The sequence below is a fragment of the Lissotriton vulgaris genome, chromosome 4_1 (genome assembly GCF_964263255.1).
Source record: "Lissotriton vulgaris chromosome 4_1, aLisVul1.2, whole genome shotgun sequence".
In the NCBI taxonomy this organism is placed as follows: Eukaryota; Metazoa; Chordata; class Amphibia; order Caudata; family Salamandridae; genus Lissotriton; species Lissotriton vulgaris.
Window position 1 is genome coordinate 1,905,862,071 of NC_141691.1, and position 22,960 is coordinate 1,905,885,030.

The 22,960-nt window shown below is 44.4% G+C and overlaps 1 protein-coding gene across 7 annotated transcripts in view; it reads left to right on the plus strand.

Moving 5' to 3' along the window:
- PHF20L1 (PHD finger protein 20 like 1) overlaps nt 1-22,960 on the plus strand; it is a 648,585-nt gene that overhangs the window by 224,188 nt on the left and 401,437 nt on the right. For all 7 annotated transcript variants that reach the window (XM_086966240.1, XM_086966239.1, XM_086966235.1 and 4 more), the window contains 3 exons: nt 15,333-15,585; nt 18,276-18,464; nt 19,711-19,902. In XM_086966240.1, the coding sequence (XP_086822366.1) occupies nt 15,333-15,585; nt 18,276-18,464; nt 19,711-19,902 (634 nt within the window). The remainder of the gene's footprint in view (nt 1-15,332; nt 15,586-18,275; nt 18,465-19,710; nt 19,903-22,960) is intronic.

Below are 22,960 nucleotides of genomic sequence, written 5' to 3' on the forward strand. Positions count from 1 at the left end.
CTAGGAAATATTCCTCTTGAAGATATCTGTAAGGCAGCCACATGGACCACCATACACACTTTCACAAAACACTACTGTGTAGATGTGCAAACAAAACAGCAAGCTGCTGTAGGCCAGGCTGTCCTCAAAACTCTTTTTCAAACTGCTGCAGCTGGCACAGGTAGCCACCGCTAGAGGAGATACTGCTATACAGTCTATGCACAAGATATGAATTCGATTCAGAAAAGGGGGTGGTGATGAACAGAGTGTCTGAATTAAGCAGACCACTCTTACCTAGTCCAAAGATCAGGGCTTGATCCATCACCGTTATTTATCTCACTGCACCATCCCAGCTCAGAACCTGGCTATATGCAAATCAGTCTGTCCCTGGCCCAGTGCATCATGGGAACAGGGCAGACTAAACTACCAAGCCAATTCTTCACCAGAAAGGAGACAAGCTACCGGGGACCGGTTTCTGGCATTTCAGCCGTCTTCGGCCCGGCTTGCTTGAATCCTGATGGTGCAGTGAGAAAGGGACTCATGTCTGAGTATACCCTGCCACACCTATAGTGGCCAAAAACGATTCAGAAAAGGGGGTGGTGATGAACAGAGTGTCTGAATTAAGCAGACCACTCTTACCCAGTCCAAAGATCAGGGCTTGATCCATCACCGTTATTTATCTCACTGCACCATCCCAGCTCAGAACCTGAGATGGAATGCTGAATGCTGAAATGCCAGAAACCGGTCCCCGGTAGCTTGTCTCCTTTCTGGTGAAGAATTGGCTTGGTAGTTTGGTCTGCCCTGTTCCCATGATGCACTGGGCCAGGGACAGACTAATTTGCATATAGCCAGGTTCTGAGCTGGGATGGTGCAGTGAGCTAAAAAACGGTGATGGATCAAGCCCTGATCTTTGGACTGGGTAAGAGTGGTCTGCTTAATTCAGACACTCTGTTCATCACCACCCCCTTTTCTGAATCGTTTTTGTCCACCATAAGCGTGGAAGGGTATACTCAGATGTGAGTCCCTTGCTCATTGCACCATCAGGATTCAAGCAAGCCGGGCCGAAGACGGCTGAAATGCCAGAAACCGGTCCCCGGTAGCTTGTTTCCTTCCCAGTATAAGAATTGGCTTGGTAGTTTGGTCTGCCCTGTTCCCATGATGCACTGGGCCAGGGACAGACTAATTTGCATATAGCCAGGTTCTGAGCTGGGATGGTGCAGTGAGCTAAAAAACGGTGATGGATCAAGCCCTGATCTTTGGACTGGGTAAGAGTGGTCTGCTTAATTCAGACACTCTGTTCATCACCACCCCCTTTTCTGAATCGTTTTTGTCCACCATAAGCGTGGAAGGGTATACTCAGATGTGAGTCCCTTGCTCATTGCACCATCAGGATTCAAGCAAGCCGGGCCGAAGACGGCTGAAATGCCAGAAACCGGTCCCCGGTAGCTTGTTTCCTTCCCAGTATAAGAATTGGCTTGGTAGTTTGGTCTGCCCTGTTCCCATGATGCACTGGGCCAGGGACAGACTAATTTGCATATAGCCAGGTTCTGAGCTGGGATGGTGCAGTGAGCTAAAAAACGGTGATGGATCAAGCCCTGATCTTTGGACTGGGTAAGAGTGGTCTGCTTAATTCAGACACTCTGTTCATCACCACCCCCTTTTCTGAATCGTTTTTGTCCACCATAAGCGTGGAAGGGTATACTCAGATGTGAGTCCCTTGCTCATTGCACCATCAGGATTCAAGCAAGCCGGGCCGAAGACGGCTGAAATGCCAGAAACCGGTCCCCGGTAGCTTGTTTCCTTCCCCGTATAAGAATTGGCTTGGTAGTTTGGTCTGCCCTGTTCCCATGATGCACTGGGCCAGGGACAGACTAATTTGCATATAGCCAGGTTCTGAGCTGGGATGGTGCAGTGAGCTGAAAAACGGTGATGGATCAAGCCCTGATCTTTGGACTGGGTAAGAGTGGTCTGCTTAATTCAGGCACTCTGTTCATCACCACCCCCTTTTCTGAATCAAGATATGAATTCAGCAGCCCACATTCCTCGAACGGAATATGCTACTTGCCAGTATGCATCTGTTCTTGGCCTGTAGGGCTGCTGACATTAATATCGCCCGCCCTCCTCCCCGGTGTCTGTAGCAGCTGTAGCATTATCTCTGGCATGGCCATCTCTTACTTTACTATCTCCATCTTTGCCACAATGGCGAAAAACAATCTGAGGATGGAGAAGATGCCCATGCGCACTGTAGTCCAGGGAAGGAGTCACCTATCTCGTGATACTTCGAAGACTCTTCCAAGGCAACAAGTGCAATCCTTCGGACCCAACACTAGGCGGCGATCTATGCACAAGATATGAATGTCAGCAGCCCTACATGCCAAGAACAGATGCATACTGGTAAGTAGCATATTCCTTTTGGATCAGGATTGGTAACTATGCACACTATTGAGATATTCACAACTCAGTCAGTCACAAACTTTGTGGCAAAACACTGGCTATAAAAGAGCAAATATGAAAAACATTTCATAAATATAGCTGGTTCTCAAAGTTGAAAGCACATCAGGAAGAATGCAGTGAGAGTACAAATAGTTTCAAAGAGGACACTACATAGAAGACAGATCAATGATAAAATAAATAAAATATATTCACGACTCACATGTAGCAAGTGTAGGTCTCTGCATTATGCCGGATGTGTTATTTCTTGAAACTGTGCCATGTGTAGCTGTAGATACTCCTGCCATCTCGTGTTGGGCTTGGACATGTGCAAGGTGTGTTTCTTCGAAGAAGTTTTTTTGAGTCACAAGGTACAGTGACTCCACCTATTATTGGTAAAGTGCATAACCACTGTTGTTAGATTGTTTTTTTTTCTCTACTGTCTGGTTCAGACAAAACCCTTTGAGCTCTTGTTCGAGCCCATTTGGTGTTCTAGCCACGCAAGCTCCGATCCGTTCCTCCTTGGAAGAGATTACAACTCTTTGTTTGGTTTTTCCTATCGCAAACTCCCTTTGACTCGGTTCAGCAGTTTAGATAATTTTTCAGGCCTTCATCACCTTCCTCGATGCACAACAATGTCCTAGTGATGAAAAGGACTCCATTTCGGTTTTTCCTTAAGGTCACTTGAAATATCCAAGAACAGACCTTCATTGAGTCTGTAAACTATGCTTGTCCTTGACCACCAGGACTCCTGCCCAGTGTATCTCACCTATTGCTACAAATGAACCATTGATGGCGCTGAGCCTGTCGCATTGCCTCCGCTTCGATGGCGCTCCCTCAGCAGGATGACACTGCAACCTATTCAGGGACCAAGGGCGACCAAGGCTCCGAAATAGAGGATCTGTCGTTAGCTGCCTGTTTTGGCATGGAGGAAGATGTGCCACCACCAATGCAATGTCCCAAAAAAATTGTTGCAGTCAGTATTGTGCCCCCAGAGACTGCTCCTCAACATGACTTCCTTCTCTGCCGCTTCTGAGGACTTTGACGAGCTGATCCTCCTGCGCCTCCACGAGTAGCTCGACACCAGGCAGTGGCGTATCCACACCCAACTTGACATTGGTTGCATACTAGCTAAGCCTCCAGACAAACATAACAACTGTGCTCCTTCCAAGAGGCAATTGACTTTGAAAAAGTCCTTAAATATGCTGCCCACGAAACATTGGTGCACCCCTCCACTGCCTCCTCAGCCTACTCCTACTCTGCCTCCTGTACCACTCCCCTCATTGTTCTTTTCTTCTGGGGTTGAAGGGGGGTGGAAGGAATGTCCAAGGTCTCCCTACAACCCTTCTCATCCAGCCCAACCTTCACCCACAGATGGCATCACCTCATACCACGAAGTTCTCCACTGTGCAGCCAACTTCCACTAGGTGGAGATGCACAAGCAGCCTGAAAAGGAGGAATTTCTTATGGAGACCCTCTCTGCGACATATAGGTCGATGCAATATCTGCTTATGCTTAAGGTCATGCTTAGAACCACTCACAATAACTTCAAGGAGCCAGTGGAGGCGCGAGTCACCACGCTGAGGGTGGATAAATATTATAAAGCATGCCCTTCTGATCCCACCCGTACATCAGTGGCCAACTGCCACAGACTCACAGGTTGTACATGCAGCACGTAAGCCTGCTAATTCCCAGGGCACAGGAGATACGCTCCCTCCTGACCGAAAGAGAGCAAAAACGTTTAGCTGCCACGCAGTTCATTTGGACTGCTCTCTTGGTATGACAGGATCAATATCAGGAGTTGGTGGCAGAAGGGAAAATCTTTTCGAACACCAACATCAGATGGACTTAGAACGCATCAGATGTCGCTGCACGAAGCATCGGCGAAAGTGTCGTCCTTCCTAGGCATGCCTACCTGCTCGTGTCTAGTGTCCAACTGGATGTGCAACATCTCCTCAACTTGCATTTCAATGGTGTGCACCTCTTCAGAACTCAATGAGATATTTGAGAAAATTAAGGACACAGCCAGCCAAGTCTCCTTCACCCGCACCCAATACTATGGGGAGTGTAAACTACCGCCCCTTCCCTCCAACCCAAACGTCCTCAACTTCCTCCAGGCTGCAGCAGCAATGAACACCCTCAAGCCGTTACTACAGGGCAGGATACTAGGACAACAACTGCTGAGGCAGGGATAAAGGCGCAGTCCCTAAAGGGGCGGCACCTGCCAAACTGTGACTCCCTTACCCTTCCTTCCTGACCATCTAACACTAGTGGGGGAGAAGGTTGCTTGAGTTTCTACCCTGCTGGGCAGATATCACCTTGGACCAGAGGGTTCTAGACATTAGAGCAGAAGGAACAGATGCAAACCTCACCAAGCATCCCCCCAATCCCCTGCATACAATCTTTCCCCCGGGACTATAACGTGCGCTCGAAGAGAAGCCACATGCACTAATCGGCAAAGGGGCAAAATAACTCCTCTCCACAAGATCACGGTAATGGGATGTACTCCTTATACTTTCTGATCCCCAAAGAGGATTGGTGCCTGAGTACCATCCTCGACCTCCAGCCCCTCAACAAGTACATTCTATGAGAGCACTTCCACATGGTGATACTCAAGGGTGAAGCAAGGCAACCTCATGACTTCCCTCTACTTGAAAGATGCCTACTTTTACATACCCGTCCACCCTGCAAATTGAAGGTTTTTCAGTTTGTGGTAAGAGGTCAGTATTATCAGGCCAAAGTGCTGTCTTTTGGAGTAACCACAGCTCTCCCTGTGTTTACAAAGTGTAGTTGTATCTCGCACCTCAGAAGGATCTACTTGCCTGCAAGTTCCTAGCATATGTTACTCAGGGCCTGTAAGTTAGAGAGTTCCCCCCCCCCCCCCCCCCCCCCCCCCCCCCAAGGATTGCAGCACTGGTTGTGCCACTCTGGGGTAGACAAGAGTAAAACGAGTCTCCAAGTCCAGCTTTGCAGACTGCTCCGACAAAGTCGACAATGGTCACAATGGGGTTACAAGGGGAGGGTCAGAGGAAGGATCTAGTGTTAATCTGGAGCGGTTCTCCTTACTCTCAGCAGTGGTAGAAAGCCTGCAACTGTTTGTAGGGATGGCATAGCCTGGACCCAATTCTGCAAGCCCTGATCAGTAGGACCTCCACATCAGTCATCTGGAGTTATTAACACTCCTGTTCTGAAGGAGATGGGAAACTCACAGAGAGATAGCCAATGGGTGTGTAATCTCTGTTTTCCGACAATCTGTGGGCTGGGATGCTTGTACGCAGTTCAAGCCTAAAACACTGAGAGAATGGAGGATCAGAGGGAGGCCCGCTGCTCCATGCAACAGAAGGATACTCCCTTGTTAAGAGACTCTGGCTGATAAGCGAGGAGGAGGACAACATCACCGAAGAAGCCGATGGGGAAGGCTTGTAAGTAAAAAAAAAAAAAGGTAATTGACGTTGAGCGTGGAGAAAACACATGCAGGTTAGGCTGAAACATAGTTGGGCAGACACGTCGAGATCATCTGACTCAAAAGCCCGAAAGACTGTCTCTGTGCTGAAAATATTGCAGACCGGTGGCAAATTAAGGTCCAAAGAGCTTCCCCATCCCCTCCACCCCCCCCCCCCCCTCCCCCACCCTGGTCTCACACCGCAGGAGGTCATGTTTGAAGAAGGACCAAAGTAGAAACAAGCAAAAAAAATTAAAAATGCCAGCCAAAACACTGGTAACTGAGACTTTAGTGCTGAAAAAAAAACTAGCACCTGCACTCAACGTCGTAGAATGCATGCCCGAGATCGAGCGTAAAGAGAGCCAAAATTGTAGCCAGTCTTCAAAAGAAGGAGTTTGATGCCACCCTCCAAAAATTCCCTAGAAAAAAAGGCCTTTGATGTAAAACGTTCAGGAGGAGAAAGGCTTGCAAGACTTAGGGTATCCGCTGACCCTAGAACCACAAGATGATGAAGAAAATAAGGTCGTCTTTGAAGAGGAGGGCTACATTTCCAAGGCCTATTCCATGTCGCTGAGGAGTCCAAACGCATCAAAGAACAATGGCAGGACCTTGAAGCAGATTCCCTAGAGGAGGGAATAGATACATATCAGTCAGCGCCTTCGTGTCTGGATGATCTATCCATGTATAACCTCGAGTTAAGAGGCAGATGGAATAATTTGGTGCAATTGGAGGAAGAAAAATCACACGTGCTTCCTACTTGACATTTTTACTCTCCCAAAGCACAAGCCAGTAACTGCCAATGCTCAACTGTTTTTGAGGAATTAACTCCTGATGGATCGAGATGCCATTGCATAAGACTGGTTTTAAGTACTTTGGCACCTGTCACCGGCTCATGTCAGTGGTGGACCCGCAGCTCATCTGTCTATGGTTCCTGCAGTTGTGCCCCAATTGCAAGGACTGGGCCCTGAAAGCTTTGAAGAAGCAGTCCATGAAACTGCCAGTGGCCGGTTACGACTTCGCAGAAATCAAGGTCCTGGTTGAGGGATCTTTCACGGACCCTGAAGTCCTCTTCATCCTGTTCAAAGTCTTCTGTACACTCTGGTAAGAGTAAAAGAAAAGTAAATCGAAGCACTCTTCGACTTCTCCACATCTGTTGGTTGATGAGACCAGGGAGCATCAGCATTCGAGGTATTGTTCTTTGGAGCATGTGCTCGTATCAAACATCTTGTATTAAAAAGCCCACACTGATTCCTGGTGGGTTTATTAATCCAGGCACCCAGAAGGCGCCACAGAGCTGCCTGCTAAAACTACTGACTAATAGTCTGCTAGTGGACTGGTCTTAGCCAAATTGCCACCACAAACTAGTTTCTCAACCCCAGGGGAGAGGGCCTTTGCTCTCAGGATGTCACGAACGAAGCCTGCTTGGGCAGAGGGTGTTTACATCCCCTCCCACAGAATGATCTGTGAAATAGCATTGCATGGCATGGAGCTTCAAAGATCCCTTCAGCTTTGGTATGTGAATCTGGGTTCCCTCACAAGAGAGTATTGCCCTAATCCCTCCGACCGGGGCCCATTTGGTGCCTGGACAAGGTGGAAAATTAGTAGTCAGAGAGGCGTGTTTATCTTCAGGCAAGTTCCAGCCCTAAGGTGGGCTACCTGAAGTGAAGACGAAATTTCAGAGTCTGACATCTTTGTGATGGCAAACTTAGGAATTCTTGGACTGTGTTATGCCCACTTCCCATATGAAGTGGTCATAAAAGGGGCATAGTGTCCCCAGGGGTCAGTAGCCCATTGGCTACTACCTACTCTTCCCTAACGCCCCTAAATCCAGTATTTAGGGGAGCCCCTGGCATAGGAAAGCGGACCCTGCCAAAGTGAAAGAAGACTGACGTGAAGAGTCACAAGAAGCAAGACCTGAAGACCGGCAGCTGACTTGGTGCCAACACTGCTGGCCTGTCTGGTGACTTTGACAATTGAGCCAAAACGACTTGTTCTGAAGCTGCTGTCTCTCCAAAGCCTAGGAGCCCTTCCAGCACTTCACCTAAGACCAGGAACTCACTTGTAGCAGCGGAGGGGCTTCCTTGCATCCTGCAGGCACCCCAGGAGACCTGTGACTAGTAAAGTACCCACCAAAACTGGGACAGAAGCAGGCTGTAGAAAAGGTACCCTCGAATGAGACCAACCAGGGAAACTACTCAACATACTTCCTGGTAAATAAAACTCTTTATTCCATGTGAAGTGGCTGTGGTAAAGTGTAAAATGCAATATATGAAGCAGACATTTTGTAAGGTCCTCATTCATCTGGTCAATCAACAAAAAAGATTTTACTGCACGTATACCTTAATTGTGAGGAACAGAAGTGTACAAGAAGTGTATATCTGTGGTACAAAGAATGGGAACAGTATTATCATCAAACTCAATAGACTTTATTTTGTTTAGAAACTCTGTGGTATCTTTCAAATAGGTAGACATACTTTGTACAATAGGTTATTAATGTCGATCCAAATACTGCCTACAGGTTCATGTATAGAATTTCTGATAGAAGCAATTGGTCGGAACCATGGTTTCTGTAGACCTTTGTGTATTGTTTTCTACATGTATATATACGGAGTACTCGATGGTCTTGAATGAGATATCGTTTGTCAACTTCTGTGATAGAGCCCATAGTTAATGCCATATCTAAGATGGTTATGAGTATCTTCAAAAATTCTCCTGTTGGGTTTACATTTAATTTCATGTATATGGAAGTGTCATGTACATGCTCGTCAACACTTTTCAGATAGAAATCTGTGTCTAAAATGACCAATGCACCTCCTTTGTCTGCCTTACTGCAAGTGATGGTAGAATTATTGCCAATTTGGGTAACGGCTTGTCGTTCTTTCTGTGTTAAATTGGATGTCTTGGGAATTGTTTTTTGAAAGTTTCGTGAACAACATTCAGGATAATGGTTTCAAAAGAGTCCTATATCAAAGGGCTGTACCCACCTGCTCCCTACACAAGATCTATTCATAAGAAAAGGATCAAATTATGTTATTAATAGAGTTCCACAATCCTAATATTATAATTTGGGGACACCAGCGATAGACATGTTAGCAACACCAGAGGAATCAAAATGCCAGCCATTCCCTTCCAGACACTCACACCCCAACTCCCTTCAGAATGCACTGGTCAGGGAAATTTGCTAACGCTTTTCCACCGATCCCACCTTTTCCATAAGTGATAAACAAGCTCAAACAATCGCAGATAACAATAATAAACAACCCCAACTGCCCCCACCCTGGTGGGCAAGACAAACCTAGTTCTCAGAACCTATAAAAATGGCACACAACAGCATTACAGAGAATGCCAGCGTCACACGGTCTGCTTTCTGTACAAGGAGGAAGAGTTCTCCACCCAGAATCAAAGTCTAGCGACTTTTCTTCTGAGGACAAAGAATTCAGGCACTTGGGAAACCCAGAGAGAGCTATGTAGCAGCCCTCCAAGAAGCAAGAAGGCCAACAACTAGGAAATGTTGCACAGCTAAATCTGTGAGATGCAGAAGTTGCCAGAAATTGGGCCTCCTTCAAGACTGGACACAAAAGACCAGTCATCCGATACCGCACACACCTGCTAGACAACAAATTAACATACGAGTCACTAAAAGTACACTTGGCAGCTGTAGCATCCTATACAAGTGGATTCATAGGAAAAAGCTTCTTCACAACACCATTGGTCAAGTGATTCCTAGAAGGTGCCAAGAGAATAGCCCCGCCAAAATGCACACCAACTACCATATGAAAGCTAAACTTGGTGCTTGCGCAACTGATGAAATCCTCCTTTGAAACACTCCACCTGACCGCACTAAAAAAAATGTCACACTCAAGGCAGCATATCTAATTGCAATTACATCTCTCTGCAGTGTAAGTGAACTCCAAGCACACACCATCCAGGATCTGTACCTACAAATATACAAAGACAGGGATGTCATGAGAACCAACCCTTACTTCCTACCAAAGGTCATATCACAGTTTCACATAAATCAAGCAATCCAAATACCTCGTTTTTTTCAGGAACCAAAGTCACAGGCCATAAGAACATTACGTATAAAAGATACACCTAGAGCAATAATGTTTTACCTGGAGAGAACAAAACCAATCCGGAAAGGGAATGAATTATTTGTATTGTTGCGGGCAAAAGGATACCAGTTACCAGAAACATGGTTGTGAGGTGGATCGCTCAGACAACCCAAATGTGCCACAAAAGGGCTGTATACAAATGGAACGTAAACCAAGAGCACACTCAACAAGAAAGAATGGAGCTACCTTAACCCCATTAAGCAGCATATATACATGGCAGCCACGTGGTCGTCAGTTCACACATTCACAAAGCATTACCGCATCTACATCCAGGTGAGGTGAATAAAGAATCACTGATGGGACAGAGATTACTGAAGCATTTATTTACAAGCTCAACCCCTTTCCTAATCATGGTCATCTTTTCCGTATCTCTATGCTCCATCTACATCCTCCCCTCCTTCAGGCAGAAAAAAATTGTTTTATATTTTATTAAGGAGTTTTATAGATCGCTGGCCAGACCCGAGGGGTTCTGAGCACTTTACAACAGATTTAAAGCAGAAATCACATAAAAAGGCAAAGGTAAACGTAAAAGTTTGAAAGACCCAGTTTTCTGTGCGTCATTGAGGTAGGGAGGCCCTGAAATACCGTTGATGAGTGCACAATGTCTTGGGCTAACCCTCCTTCCGGGAAGAGGGAACGCGGAGGGGGTAGGTGAGTGGGGATGAGGTAGGTAGTGGCGGAACATTGTCAAGGGATTGTAAAGTGCAGGAAGAGGTAGGTTGTGGTGGAACATTGTCGGGTGACTGCAGAGTGCAGGCTTGTGCGTTTCGGCAGCGATTCTCAGTTCGGGAAGTCACGGTTGAGGTAGATGTCTTTTAGGAGTCTTTTGAATTTTATAAAGGAAGGGATAGTCCTGATATTGGCTGGCATGGAGTTCCAGATTTTGGGTGCGTTTCCAGCGAAGGATCGTGCAACGGTTTTTTGTTTGCGTGTTTTCATAGGAATGAGTAAGAGGGTGTTGGAGCTCCTGAGGTTTCTTGTCTGGCGGCTTTATTGAGTTTGGAGGCCAGGTATTTCAGTTTACCTGTGTGCAGGGCTTTGTGCGTGAGGCAGGCAATTCTAAAGCTGGCACGCATTTCGACTGGGAGCCATGTTAGTTTTCTGAGTGCGGGAGGTAGGTGGTCATATTTTTTAACTCCGGTGACCATTCTGGCAGCTGCATTAAGAGTTGTTTTGAGTGGCGCTAGATGGGATTGAGCCGTACCAGTGAGGACTGCGTTCCCGTAGTCCAGTCTAGATACCACCAGTGATTGGGTGGCTTTATGAGGTCCTTCGCTGGGATGAAGGGCTTAATTTTGTTGAGAAGCTTTAAATTGAGGAAGGCACTCTTCGCAGAGATCTTAATGTGTTTGGTCATGTTCAGTTTTGGGTCGAGGGTGAGCATCAATTGCTTTCAACCACTCTACGATTTGAGGGTTTTCTTCTTTGTTGGAGATGTGGAGGATTTCGGTTTTGTCTTGATTGAGTTTAAGGTGGTTTGTTGCTAGCCACTGTTGAACTTCTCTAAGAGTGTTGTTGAGTCTTAGAATGTTGTTAATGGAGAGGTTTCCAAGTAGGTCTAGGTGTTATCTGCACATAGGTGAAAGGGGATGTTGGCTTTTTTGAGAAGGGTGGTGAGGGGTTCCATGTATATGTTGAACAGTTGAGGGGAGAGCACTGAGCCTTGGGGGACACCTCTGTTGACTGGGTGTAGGTCTGAAGTAAAGGTTTTGATTTTTAGCCTTTGGGAGCGGTTGTGTAAGAAGGAGGAGAACCATTGTAGGACCACCTTGTCCGCACCTACTCTGTCTTGAAGAGCCTTGATGAGTAGATTGTGGTCAACCATGTCAAAGGCTGCCAATAGGTCCAGGAGGATGAGTAGGCAGCATTTGTCAGTATCAAGAGACTAGTGGATGTCATCCACGATGTTAAGGATCGCGGTTTCAGTGCTGCAGCCTTTTCTGAAGCCCGATTGGTGGTGATCTAGCAGGTTGCTGTTGTCTATGTGCTGAGTCAGTTGTAGGAGAACGCGCTTTTCAAGGATTTTGGATAGGAAGGGGAGGTTGGAAACAGGTCTGAAGTTGTTCAGATCAGTGTTGACGAGGCCTGGCTTTTTCAATAGTTCAATGATTAACTTTGCCTCGCCAAAAAAGAATGAAACGGCTGGAGAGAAGTTGGAGAAAGGCTTTCTCTAAACAGGAGGGGAAAGAGTACCATGCTAGGCTGCACACATATCATGGGCTCATTAGGAAAACGAAGGCTTGCTATTATCAAGAGAGAATTAGGGCAGCAGAGAACGCGGCCAAAGAACTGTTCAAGATTTATAAGGAAATCTCCTCTCTGGATAATCACACTCCCTCTGTCTTGGGCTCAGTGGAGGCTTGCAATCGGATAGCTGACTTTTTCTCTAATAAGGTAGACAAAATCTACTCCTCATTCCCTGATGAAGCTAGGCAAGGCAGAGGCATCGGGGTGTGTGTGAGAGGTGCATGGGAGGGGGAAGGTATCAGCAACCTCCTGGCCCCACCTCCTGAGACACTCATTCAAATATGTTCAAATGTGAAGTCAGGCTCTCCTAGGGATCCTGCGGCCCCTAAAGTTCTCAAGGAGAGTATCTCCTCCCTGGAACCATATATTAGACACCTTTTGGAGATCTATTTTGGGACTGGCGTGGTAACTAACTGCCGGAAAGAGGGAGTGGTCCTGCCTCTACCCAAAAAACCTCATATCAGCCCTGAACGACTCGATAATCTGCGTCCTATTTCTCTTCTTCCCTACTTTGCTAAAGTGGCGGAGAAGGTAGTGAATAACCAACTGACGACGCATGTGGAGAAATTCCATCTTCTTCATTCTTCTCAATCGGGCTTTCGGGCTGGTCATTCCACGAGACAGCATTGCTATATGCCGTTGAAACAATCAGGCAGAGGGTGGATGCTGGGCAGACAGTGGCCCTGATCCTGTTCGACCTTAGCGCTGCCTTTGACACTGTGGCACACCACACCTTGCTACAGTGTCTAGAGGCGTGTGGTGCCTCAGGTCTTGCCTTGAAGTGGCTGGGTTCCTTAGTGGCAGAGCATAGCTTCCAGGTGAGACAGGGCTCCCACTACTCTAAGAGCATTAGGCTACGTCAAGGGGTACCGCAAGGTTTGGCCTTGAGTCCAACCCTCTTTAATCTCTATGTGGCCCCCTTGCTAACATTGCCGAGCGGTTTGGATCAGGTCGGTGTCATACGCCGACGACACACAACTGGTAATGTCCCTTACGCAGGATCTGGACTCGGCAGCCCTCAACTTCACGGCATGCCTGCAGGAATTGGCGTCCTGGATGTCTGACAATTGCTTGAAGCTGAACGGTAACAAGACCGAGGTGCTGATCGTAGGCCACACCCCATCAGTTTGGTCGTCAGCGTGGTGGCCTCAGACTTTGGGTCCCACCCCCGTACCGAGTAATCAGGTGAAGAACCTGGGCATGTGGCTTGATCCTAAGCTCTCTTTTGAATATCACTCCAGACAGGTGGCAGGTACCTGCTTTGGGTTCTTAAAAGGCCTCCGTAAGACCTTGGACCTGCTGCCGGTGCCGGCCAGGAAGACTATGGTGCACGCCTTTGGTAACTTCCCACCTGGATTACGGCAATTTGCTGTATCTGGGTGAGACGGGGCGTGTTTAAATAGGCTCCAATGTGTGCAGAATGCCGCGGCGAGGTTGGTTCTCATGCTACCTAGAAAGGCGTCTTCGAAGAAGGCTCTGGTGTCGCTTCACTGGCTCCCTATTAGAGAGAGGGTGATGTTTAAGGCACTCTGTGTGTGCCATCACATCTCCCAAGGTAAGAGCCCGGCATACCTGGCAGACTTGGTTTCTCACTATCTGCCCACTAGGCAGCTGAGATCCTGTGGATCGCGTCTGATGACTGTACCTAAGAGTTCGAAGTCCAGGATGGGTGGCAGATCGTTTCGTCGCCTGGCCCCTCAAAACTGGAATACACTGCCATTGAGTCTTAGGCTGGAGGCAGCGGAAACCAAGTTCAGGAAGGACCTGAAAACTCACCTTTTTCCTGTGGAGTTAGGTCACTACTAATCATTGCTTTCTAGCTCTGTGCGGTCACCTTTCACCATAGCGCGGGGACACACCAGTTGGTGTAACCAGGCGCTCTGCAAATCTCTTTATTATTATTATTACTTGGCTGACTTTGAAGCAGTTTGGTATGATGCCGGTTTCCAAGGAGCTGTTTATGATTTCACTTCAGAGTGGGGTGAGTGAGAGTTTCAGCTTTTAAAAAAAAACAATCGAACAATGGAGCAGATCAGCAGCGGCTTCTCTGCCAAGGTGGAGGAGCATCGCCCCACAGGAAAAATAAAATAACACCATGCTATCCTCATTTCATTTTTCCAAACTGGTTGTGTTTAGGTCTGGGCTGGGCGGAGCTGGGCTGCCCACAGAGCAGGGGGAAGGAGTGGTGGGCACTTTCTAATTGCGCATGATGGTTTACCTTGCTGTCTTGGTCCTGCCAAACCGTCATGTGCACCTAGGATGTTCTCCGCCCGGCTATATTGCACACCCTGGGTGGAAAACATGCATTGGCTCCCAGTCCCTGTCTGAGCGCCTAACCACAGTGCTCAGACCAGTCACGACGCTGCTATCATGCTGGTGACAGGAGTATCGTGATTGGCTTAGGGGATTCTGGGAGCTTGTGTGCTTCCTGTTTTCTGTTTTGCATCGAGGAGAGGCGGCGGTTGACAGGTAAGTAGATGTTCGAGGCATTCGAGCTCTAGATCACATGCTTTGCATACTCCTGCAATCTAGTGTTGGGTCCGGATGTTTCCAAGTTGTTTTTCTTCGAAGAAGTCTTGCCAGTTATGTGGTAGGTGACTCCTCCATTCGGTAATAGTGTGCATGGGCATCGACTCCAGTATTAGATAGTTGTTTTTTGGGGTTTTTTTTGACTGGGGATTTATTTAAGCATGTGAATCTATGAAAAATAGCAACCTATGTAACCCGGTTCCTCCTTAACATTATAGCTAGATTACTGTTCATAGGCTGATTATAATACTGGTATTGATTTTTAGCATACCATAATGGTTGCTTCCATACCCAGACATCTGCAAAGTGCAGTCCTTAGTGTTTCGATTGCTCTCTGAAATGTTACCCAAATTGTTTTTGAAAAGAGTTTCAGAGGACTGGAATAGCAGCAGCTTAGTCAGGTTAACAGTAATATGTCTTGAACTATTGTTATAGGTAACTCATGTTTATATTTTTATTTATTTTGCGTAATTAACATTGCCCTTATATTTTGATAAGTTGTAATTTCTTAGGCTGTTCTTCACATATACTCTAGATGCAATCAGGTTAGAATTCTACGTTTAACAATAAGCCTTATGTTTGTTTTCCAGTTGCTTTCGGTTAACTCTCAAAGTCAGAAAAATAATGAAGCTGCTACTCTCAGTTCTGCCAGTGCTCAGAAAACAACACCTTTGTCTACAGCTCTATCTTCCAAGAAGGTCCGCAGCAGAAAAGCCAAATATGAATCCAGAGATCCCCCAGGGTCTAAAGAGCCGCCCTGTATGCCTCCTTTGCCACTAGTTGCACAGAACCAGGATCTGCAACGCGTACCTCCGCTTCCTCCTCCTGTGATAAATGAAACTAGTGAGCAAAGACTTTTCAAAAATTAGTTGTTTAGCTGTAGTCTTAAATATGCAGGAACATGTTTTCACTTCGGTTAAAAGTGCATTTTATTGAACCTGTATTTCTTATTTTATACGTATGTATGTGGGGGTTATATACTGCACTGTTGTGAGATTTTGTTATCCAACTTTCTGTGAGTTTGGTATTTAGATATGCATGATATGGTGCTGATACATTGTTTTAAGCTCATTATGAGCACACTAAACTTTGCACGCATAATATCCATGAGAACAAGTGCTTGCATTTAATGGACCTAATTGATGAGATCTAAATTTTGTCATGGCTAGTGTCAAGTGCTCTGTGACTTGTCATTTGATGCGCCTGCTCACAGCTAACACCTCTTCACCTTTAGGTTTTTTTGGCATGAGTGGGAGGAGAACAATTCTAGTTTTTGTTGTCACTTTTTGCTTCTCAAAGATTTATATTACATTTCCCATGACACTTCCAAGAGATTAAAATTTAGCACGGCAAATCGCATTTTCTCTGAAGACATCTCTCAAATACAAGGAATGTTGCTTTCAATTATTGTGTTGTGATCCAAAGTGATTCTCTGACCACAGGTTGGCAATGCTAGCTGTTAAGGTAGAAAGCTAGTTTATGTATTGATAGATCGTTCCTGGTATAGCGAAGGTAGTTACCTGCTCTTTTCTGCAGCTTAGATTACATTTTTGGGTTTTCTTTTAGCTTGTTATTAATTTTAAGGAATATAATTTTATTAATGGAATCCTTATGCAAGAATTATGTGCAGCAGATTGCTTGGCTCTTTCATTTAGCTTGTTATTCAGTTTTGAGGAATATATAATGGTATAAATGGAATCCTTTGTGCAAGAATTCTGTGCAACCGTTTACTTGGCTCTTTGCGGTTTGCGCCCAGTAAATACGGTGTTAGTGTATTTATTCATACGCAATCTACCAGCAAAGGCCGTACCCTTTATAGAAGAGATAATTAATAATGTTTTTGGATGTGAAACGGATTTCTTGCAATGTTATTATAACAGTCCACTCAAATTGCTTGCAGTGTGGTTATTGAAACCTGGTCATTTCGTCTGCAAATGCCTTGTGACCAGGAAGGCCCTCCTTCCGTTGCATGCTTTCTGTGCTACGTTATACTTTTAGACTTTTAAAAGAATTAAAATAGCTTAAATGAAGAATATTAAAATAGATTCAAACTTGAAGCCATGATAAAAATGCTTTTTTTCACTTACTTTGTTCTGTAAAACAGTATAACTAAAACAGTCAGAAAATTGGTAAGTGAGAACAAAAAAAATTGTTTGTGTGTATGTTCTTCATTCATTTTCTCTATTTCTGGTTGTTTATTCCTTAGTAAACTACAAGAACATATTTTGTAAACATTGTGATTTTTTTGGGTGAGAACCATGGCTATCTACTTTTTTTTCATCAATTGCAGGGAAACCATGAGACTCCATTTGGTTATTTGACCTATACTTTCTATTGGAGTTTCAAATCTTCTTTCTGTTGAAATGTCCATCTTTTCAAATTGTTATGTGGAACTTGCCCAATTTGGGAAAGAGCGTCAGTGTTTTAACAAGCAACAGAACTACACAGGATAATGCAGTTTATCGCCATTTTATTTGTCTTTTATTTGGAATATTCAAAACATACTTTTTTTGTAGCGGGTCTTTCTTTAATTGGTCACACCATATCAACCAAAAACACTGATCTTCCATTTTCATTAAATAGGAGTTGTTGCCTTGTAATATTACCCCATCGCCTTTTATTTTGCTGAAAAGGTCTCTTATCTGCAATTGTCCGATGTGGAATATTTGAAAAGGGCATGAATCCTAACTGGATGTCTCTGAAACAGTTATTTCCATATTTATACACTCCGGTTACCTGAAATTATCCCCCATGAAGTTTCTTTGATATCCATTATATAATCATCCTTAATTTATATTAGCATCCGTACGTATGTGCTTCTATGATTTAAACCACAGAAGCCTAAAGCAAGTCATTTAAGTTTTCACTTAAATTGTTTGGAGTACTTTTAGAAGAGCATCTCTGCAGAGCTGTATGGTAATTTTATTCAATCCTTCTTGCTGTAGAGTAGCACTAATTTGTTATATTTAGGTTACCAGGTGGTCAATTATAAAATAAACACAAATATGCATTGTATCAATTTACTAAGGTTGGTCTATTATATACAAAAAATCTGTTTCTGATCTGTTTTCTTGTTTTTGTTTACTTGGGTAGCTGAGAATCTTTGTAGTTAAGTAAAAGCTAAATGTTTGGGAAGCTATACGTAAACTGTGACTGGACCGAGATGTCTAAATCCATGAAGCCCTTACTAATGACAAGTGAATTTAAAATGTATTTGCCAATTGGGCAATTTACTTCACTCGTGTCATAATCTGTTAGTTCATGTACTTGTTAACACATTCACGTTCTGAGAAGAAAAAAAAAGGAAAAACTTTCAGTTTTTATATTTTCATTCTTCTTGCCTTTTTAAATGTTCTCTTGTGAATAAAAGTTATTTCTATTGACAAATCTGTGTTTTAATATGTAAAATCATTTACGTACCTTATTGAGGAAGAGGCTGAGTGCTTAATCAATATACATCACCTCTAGATCTTAATGCACCAATACATTAGTGTATTCCTTTTGTATAAACATTGAAAGATCTTTTCTTTTAGGTACTCCACAGCCAATGAATCTTTCTAGGTCCTTGGGTCGCAACCATAGAAGAAGACGTTCACGTCGTTTAGACACCTCTTTATTGCCAGATGATTCTTTAGGAAAAAATGCTTCATCCTCTTCGGTAATTGGTGGAAAAGAATTAACCTCCAACCCTCAAAGTCGACGAGAGCTTTCGGTTCCAGAGGGTAATATGTTCATTTAATACAGGGAAAAATGGGAAAGAACATCGCATCACCAAGATGGATGTGAAGTTCAGAACTTGCAGAGTTTTATTTTTTATTTTTTGTTAAGCAGTCTCTTTCTGGAATAAATATGTTCAGTGATACGTGATGGATTGTTGGCACATCTGCTCTAGTGACTAATCATTCAATGCCCTTCAGGGCTTAAAAAGGGCAAAACAAATGCTGTATGTGAAAACCTTGTAAAACCTTGACCAATTTTTGGAGTAAAATGCACTGGCCCATACAAATTACAGGTGCGCTTAAATTGCCGTATTTCATTTTTGTTTTTCTGATTATACTCATTTAAGAATAAATCTCATGGTGCATGCAAAAGGATAACATATTTTACTCTGCCTGATATTATAAATCACGTCTTTGTATTTTGTAATTACTAATTGTTGGTAGTTGATCATCCACAGAGTTTAACACTTCTGCTTAAACTGTCACCTCCATATACTAACCTCATTGAAACTGTGCATACTTTAGAGACCACTAAAAAGCACTAGATTTTAAGTTCCCATAATTACTTCCCCCTTTTAAAACCACCCTTTTTTGGATTGGATCCCTGTTGAGCAATGATCATAGGTACTATTTCTGTGCCTGGTTATTAAGTGTGTCCACAGTAATTCCTCTGTTCCTGATTGCTAGACCCTAGAACCTAAGCTGCTTAATTCTGAGTCCAGTGGTGGTAGTTCTCCCTTCTGAAGTGATGGCAAATGGAAGATCATTTCTCCTTTGGAACGGCCATTATAACAAATAAAGTTCCTTGCCACGTGATGTCTAGAAGACTAAGGGCCACCTTATATTTTAAGGTAAAGACATAAACTTGTGATTTCCTTAATCCCCTGGTCTTTAGGTTTTGCTGCACCTTTAAGCCGGTGGTGTGTAATGAAATCACTTTATAGATAATAAAAGAGCATTACATAGCAAAGTGCAAGGGTTTCATGTGTATTTGGCAGCTGGAAAAAAGCATACTTCAGTGAAGAGCACTGAAGAAAATGTAGAGAAAAAGTATTTGTCTATCACCTATTGTATTACAAGTATATTTCACCGTGGACTATTTATTTTAATCCAAGGGTTTATTTGATATAAAAACTTTTTGTTTTTATTCAGTTTTCTTATGTTATTTTACGTTCCTTTAAAAAAAAATCTGTTAATTTCCATTATTTACCCACGCCTTAATAGTGTACTACTCTTTTGCTTTGTCTAGCACCTGGAGTATCTCCTTTGTCTTTGGAGAAGTATGTGCCATGTTTCCCACTTGATCTGAGTCGCAGTGGCGAAGTTCAAGCTCCTTTAGTCCCAGTATTTCCCAAAGAGTACATATGTGCAGAAACGGAATATGTACGAACATTGACATCAAATACTGTTAGTGATGGAAGAACTGCTTCAACAACCCCAGGTAGAAGTAGTAATATCACAGTGTTTTCAGTGCATATAAATTGGAAGTCGTATATTAAACACTTGCAAAATTAAGATTGTTTTAGGATTGGTAGTACTTTAGAGTATTAGACTTGGTAACAGTAAAACTGCATTTATGTACATATATTGTAATTGTGTTAATAGAATTTACTCAATAATATATATATAACTGTTCCTACTATCAGGTCCCAAGCTTTCTGGTGGATACTCAATCTACCTGTAGATTCCACATCTCTTGAGTTTCCTCTTGGTGCCAGATTGGATACAGAAAAGTAAGTGTGTCGCCTGCTTGCAGTCTCCTGCGTTAGTTGGTGACTCACAACTGTAGCAATATGGGTCCTCATGTAATATACGAAAAAGAGGTATATCGTGTAGAGAGTCCAGGTATCCCTTACTAGTCGACAGAGCTTGATTAAACAAGCCCAAGGTGCTCTTTTTGTGCTAGTGTGGTCGAGCAGCTTTAGGCTTATTAAGTAATGTTAGACATGTATTGCATACATGGAGTCAATAAATGATACACACACACACTCAATAAGGAGATCCACACCACTTTTGAAAACTAGCACATATTTTTATATCTTTTTAGACACCAAGATCTTTGTTATTGGGTAAGTGTAGGAGTCTGGGTTTCTGTTGCAGTAACCCCCCCACTTTCTGCCAGATTTCTGTGGCACTTTGACGTGATGTGTCCTGGATTTCCTGCCAATCAGGTTCCCAGGGTCTGTTGTTTCTCAAAACTGTATATTTGTATACCCATTTGGCACCTCTCTGGCCACATGTAAGTCCCTTGTCAAAGGTACCATGCGTACCAAGGGCACTGTGACCTGCTAAGGCCTCTAAGGGCTGCAGCACATATTGTGCCACCCTTAGCGGTCCTATACTTTAACACACATACTACCATTGCAGGCTGCGTGTTTTGTTACAGAGAAAAGTGAATAGTCGACATGGTTGCAACCCACTTCCTATGGTAAAGGTAAGACACCCCTTTAGCTGGGTGCACTAGATCATTAGTGAGGGTACAGCTGCAAGAGCACTGTACAGCTACAGGGTCGAGGTCCATTTGGGGGGGGGGGGGGGGGAGGGGGGGTAATGTATTTATTTGCACTTTCTCAATCACATTACAAGACCACAGGGAGTATACAAAACATCTTGATTCAGTTTTCTTTACAGATATAGCGAAATCATACAATATTAGCATGGAAATAATCAACAACGAAAATTGCCTGTCAACGGAATCCCTCATCCCTCCTCCCACTCCCTGCCTAGTACGCCAATTCCCCGAACTACTGTGAGTGTCAAACCATTATAGGTAAGCCCTGGCTTCCATATTTTTGAAAATTTCTTAGGGCACCCCCTCGCTTTGTACGTTATTTTCTCTCCCAGCATATACATGTACATCCCCTTCCGCCATTCCTCCAGTGTCCGATTACTCGTAGCTCCCCAGGCCTTTGCCATGTCTCTTTTGGCTACAACCAGACCCAGTTGAAGTAACGTCCGTTCTACTTTATGAAGGTCCATCTTCGTGGGAATACCCAACAGAATGAATATGGGGTCTGGGGGGGTATTGGTGCCTTCAATATAAGTTCGAATTACTTCAGAAGTTTGCCCCAAAATAACTGTGCCTGGGCGCATCCCCATACAGTGTGGAAGAAGGTTCCTTCCATAGTTTTACATATCAAGCATTTGGGGGTCTCCACTCTACCCATCTTGTACAGTCGAGCTCTATCATAGTACATTCTGTGTAGATATTTAAACTGGATCAGCCGCATCATGGCCAGCTCCCTGGGGTGTATCAATGCAATTTCCCAGTCCACATCTTCTAGGTCCCCCAGATCCGCCTCCCAATGCAGTCTCAATTTTCATAGTGGGTCAGGTGTGTTGTTCATGATTGTCCTGTAGGTCCATGACACCGCTTTCCCATCTATTTCGCCCTTCAAAAGTCTCCCTTCTAATGGAGCATATTCTGGGAGGCCCTCCATATCAATATGTTGCGCTTGCCAGGCATGCCTCAGTTGCAAATACTTAGTGTTGTGTCATGTTCATATCATATTCTAGCTGGAGGTGCGGGAACTTCATCAACTCTTTTCAATATACTATGTCCTTTAGCTTGGAGCTACCCACCAGATCCCACTTCTGAAAACCTTTCAACTTGAGAAATTCCTTAAGTCATGTTCCCACCAAAAGTGGGGTTTTCTTAGTAATCCGGTCTTCCCACTTCATGTGCTTCTCTGCCTTTTTCCATGCCCTTATCGCTATTTGTGTGTCCGGTAGCAGTTTTGCAACACCCTTTCCTCCGTAAAGGTAGTGTGTGTACGGCCTGTGCATGAACTGTGTGTGCTCAAGCGCATATGTTGGATGGTCCCTTTCCTCAAAGGCCCATTCATTAATTACAATCAGGTGAGCCGCCCAATAGTAAGCCCGTCTATCCGGCAGGGAAATGCCACCGCTATACTGGATACATTGCAGCTTCCCCAGTGCCACCCTGGCGGTCTTCCCTCCCCAGAGAAATTTCCTTAGAATGTTGTCAATTTTACTGAACCCCCGTTCTGGTGTCTGATGGTAGGTGTTTTGCATGATGTATAAAAACTTAGGGAGGGTTACCATTTTGAAGAGCGCAGCTCTTCCAAGCAGTGTTAGAGGTCTGCAACTAAACGGAATTCCCCCAATACTCTATTCAAATTTCGTTCCAGTGCCAGTTGCCTGTCTAGTGTAATGTGGATACCTAAATATTTTATCCCAGTTGTTGTAACCTGCAGTTGGCTGGTATAAATACTATGTTCGACCGCACGTCCTACCGGGTATACACTTGACTTCTCCCAGTTAATTCTATACCCAGCATACCTACAATAGTCCTCGCAGCTCTCTATAATATTAGGAAGGAGGCCGTGTGACATATAGCGAAATGCGTTCATCCAGATCGTCCTTATCAGTGACCCGAAAACCGCTTATGTGTGGGTGCGCACGTATGACGGATGCCAGGCGTTCCAGGACTATTGCAAATAGGAGAGGGGTTAGGGGGCAACTTTGTCTAGTACCCC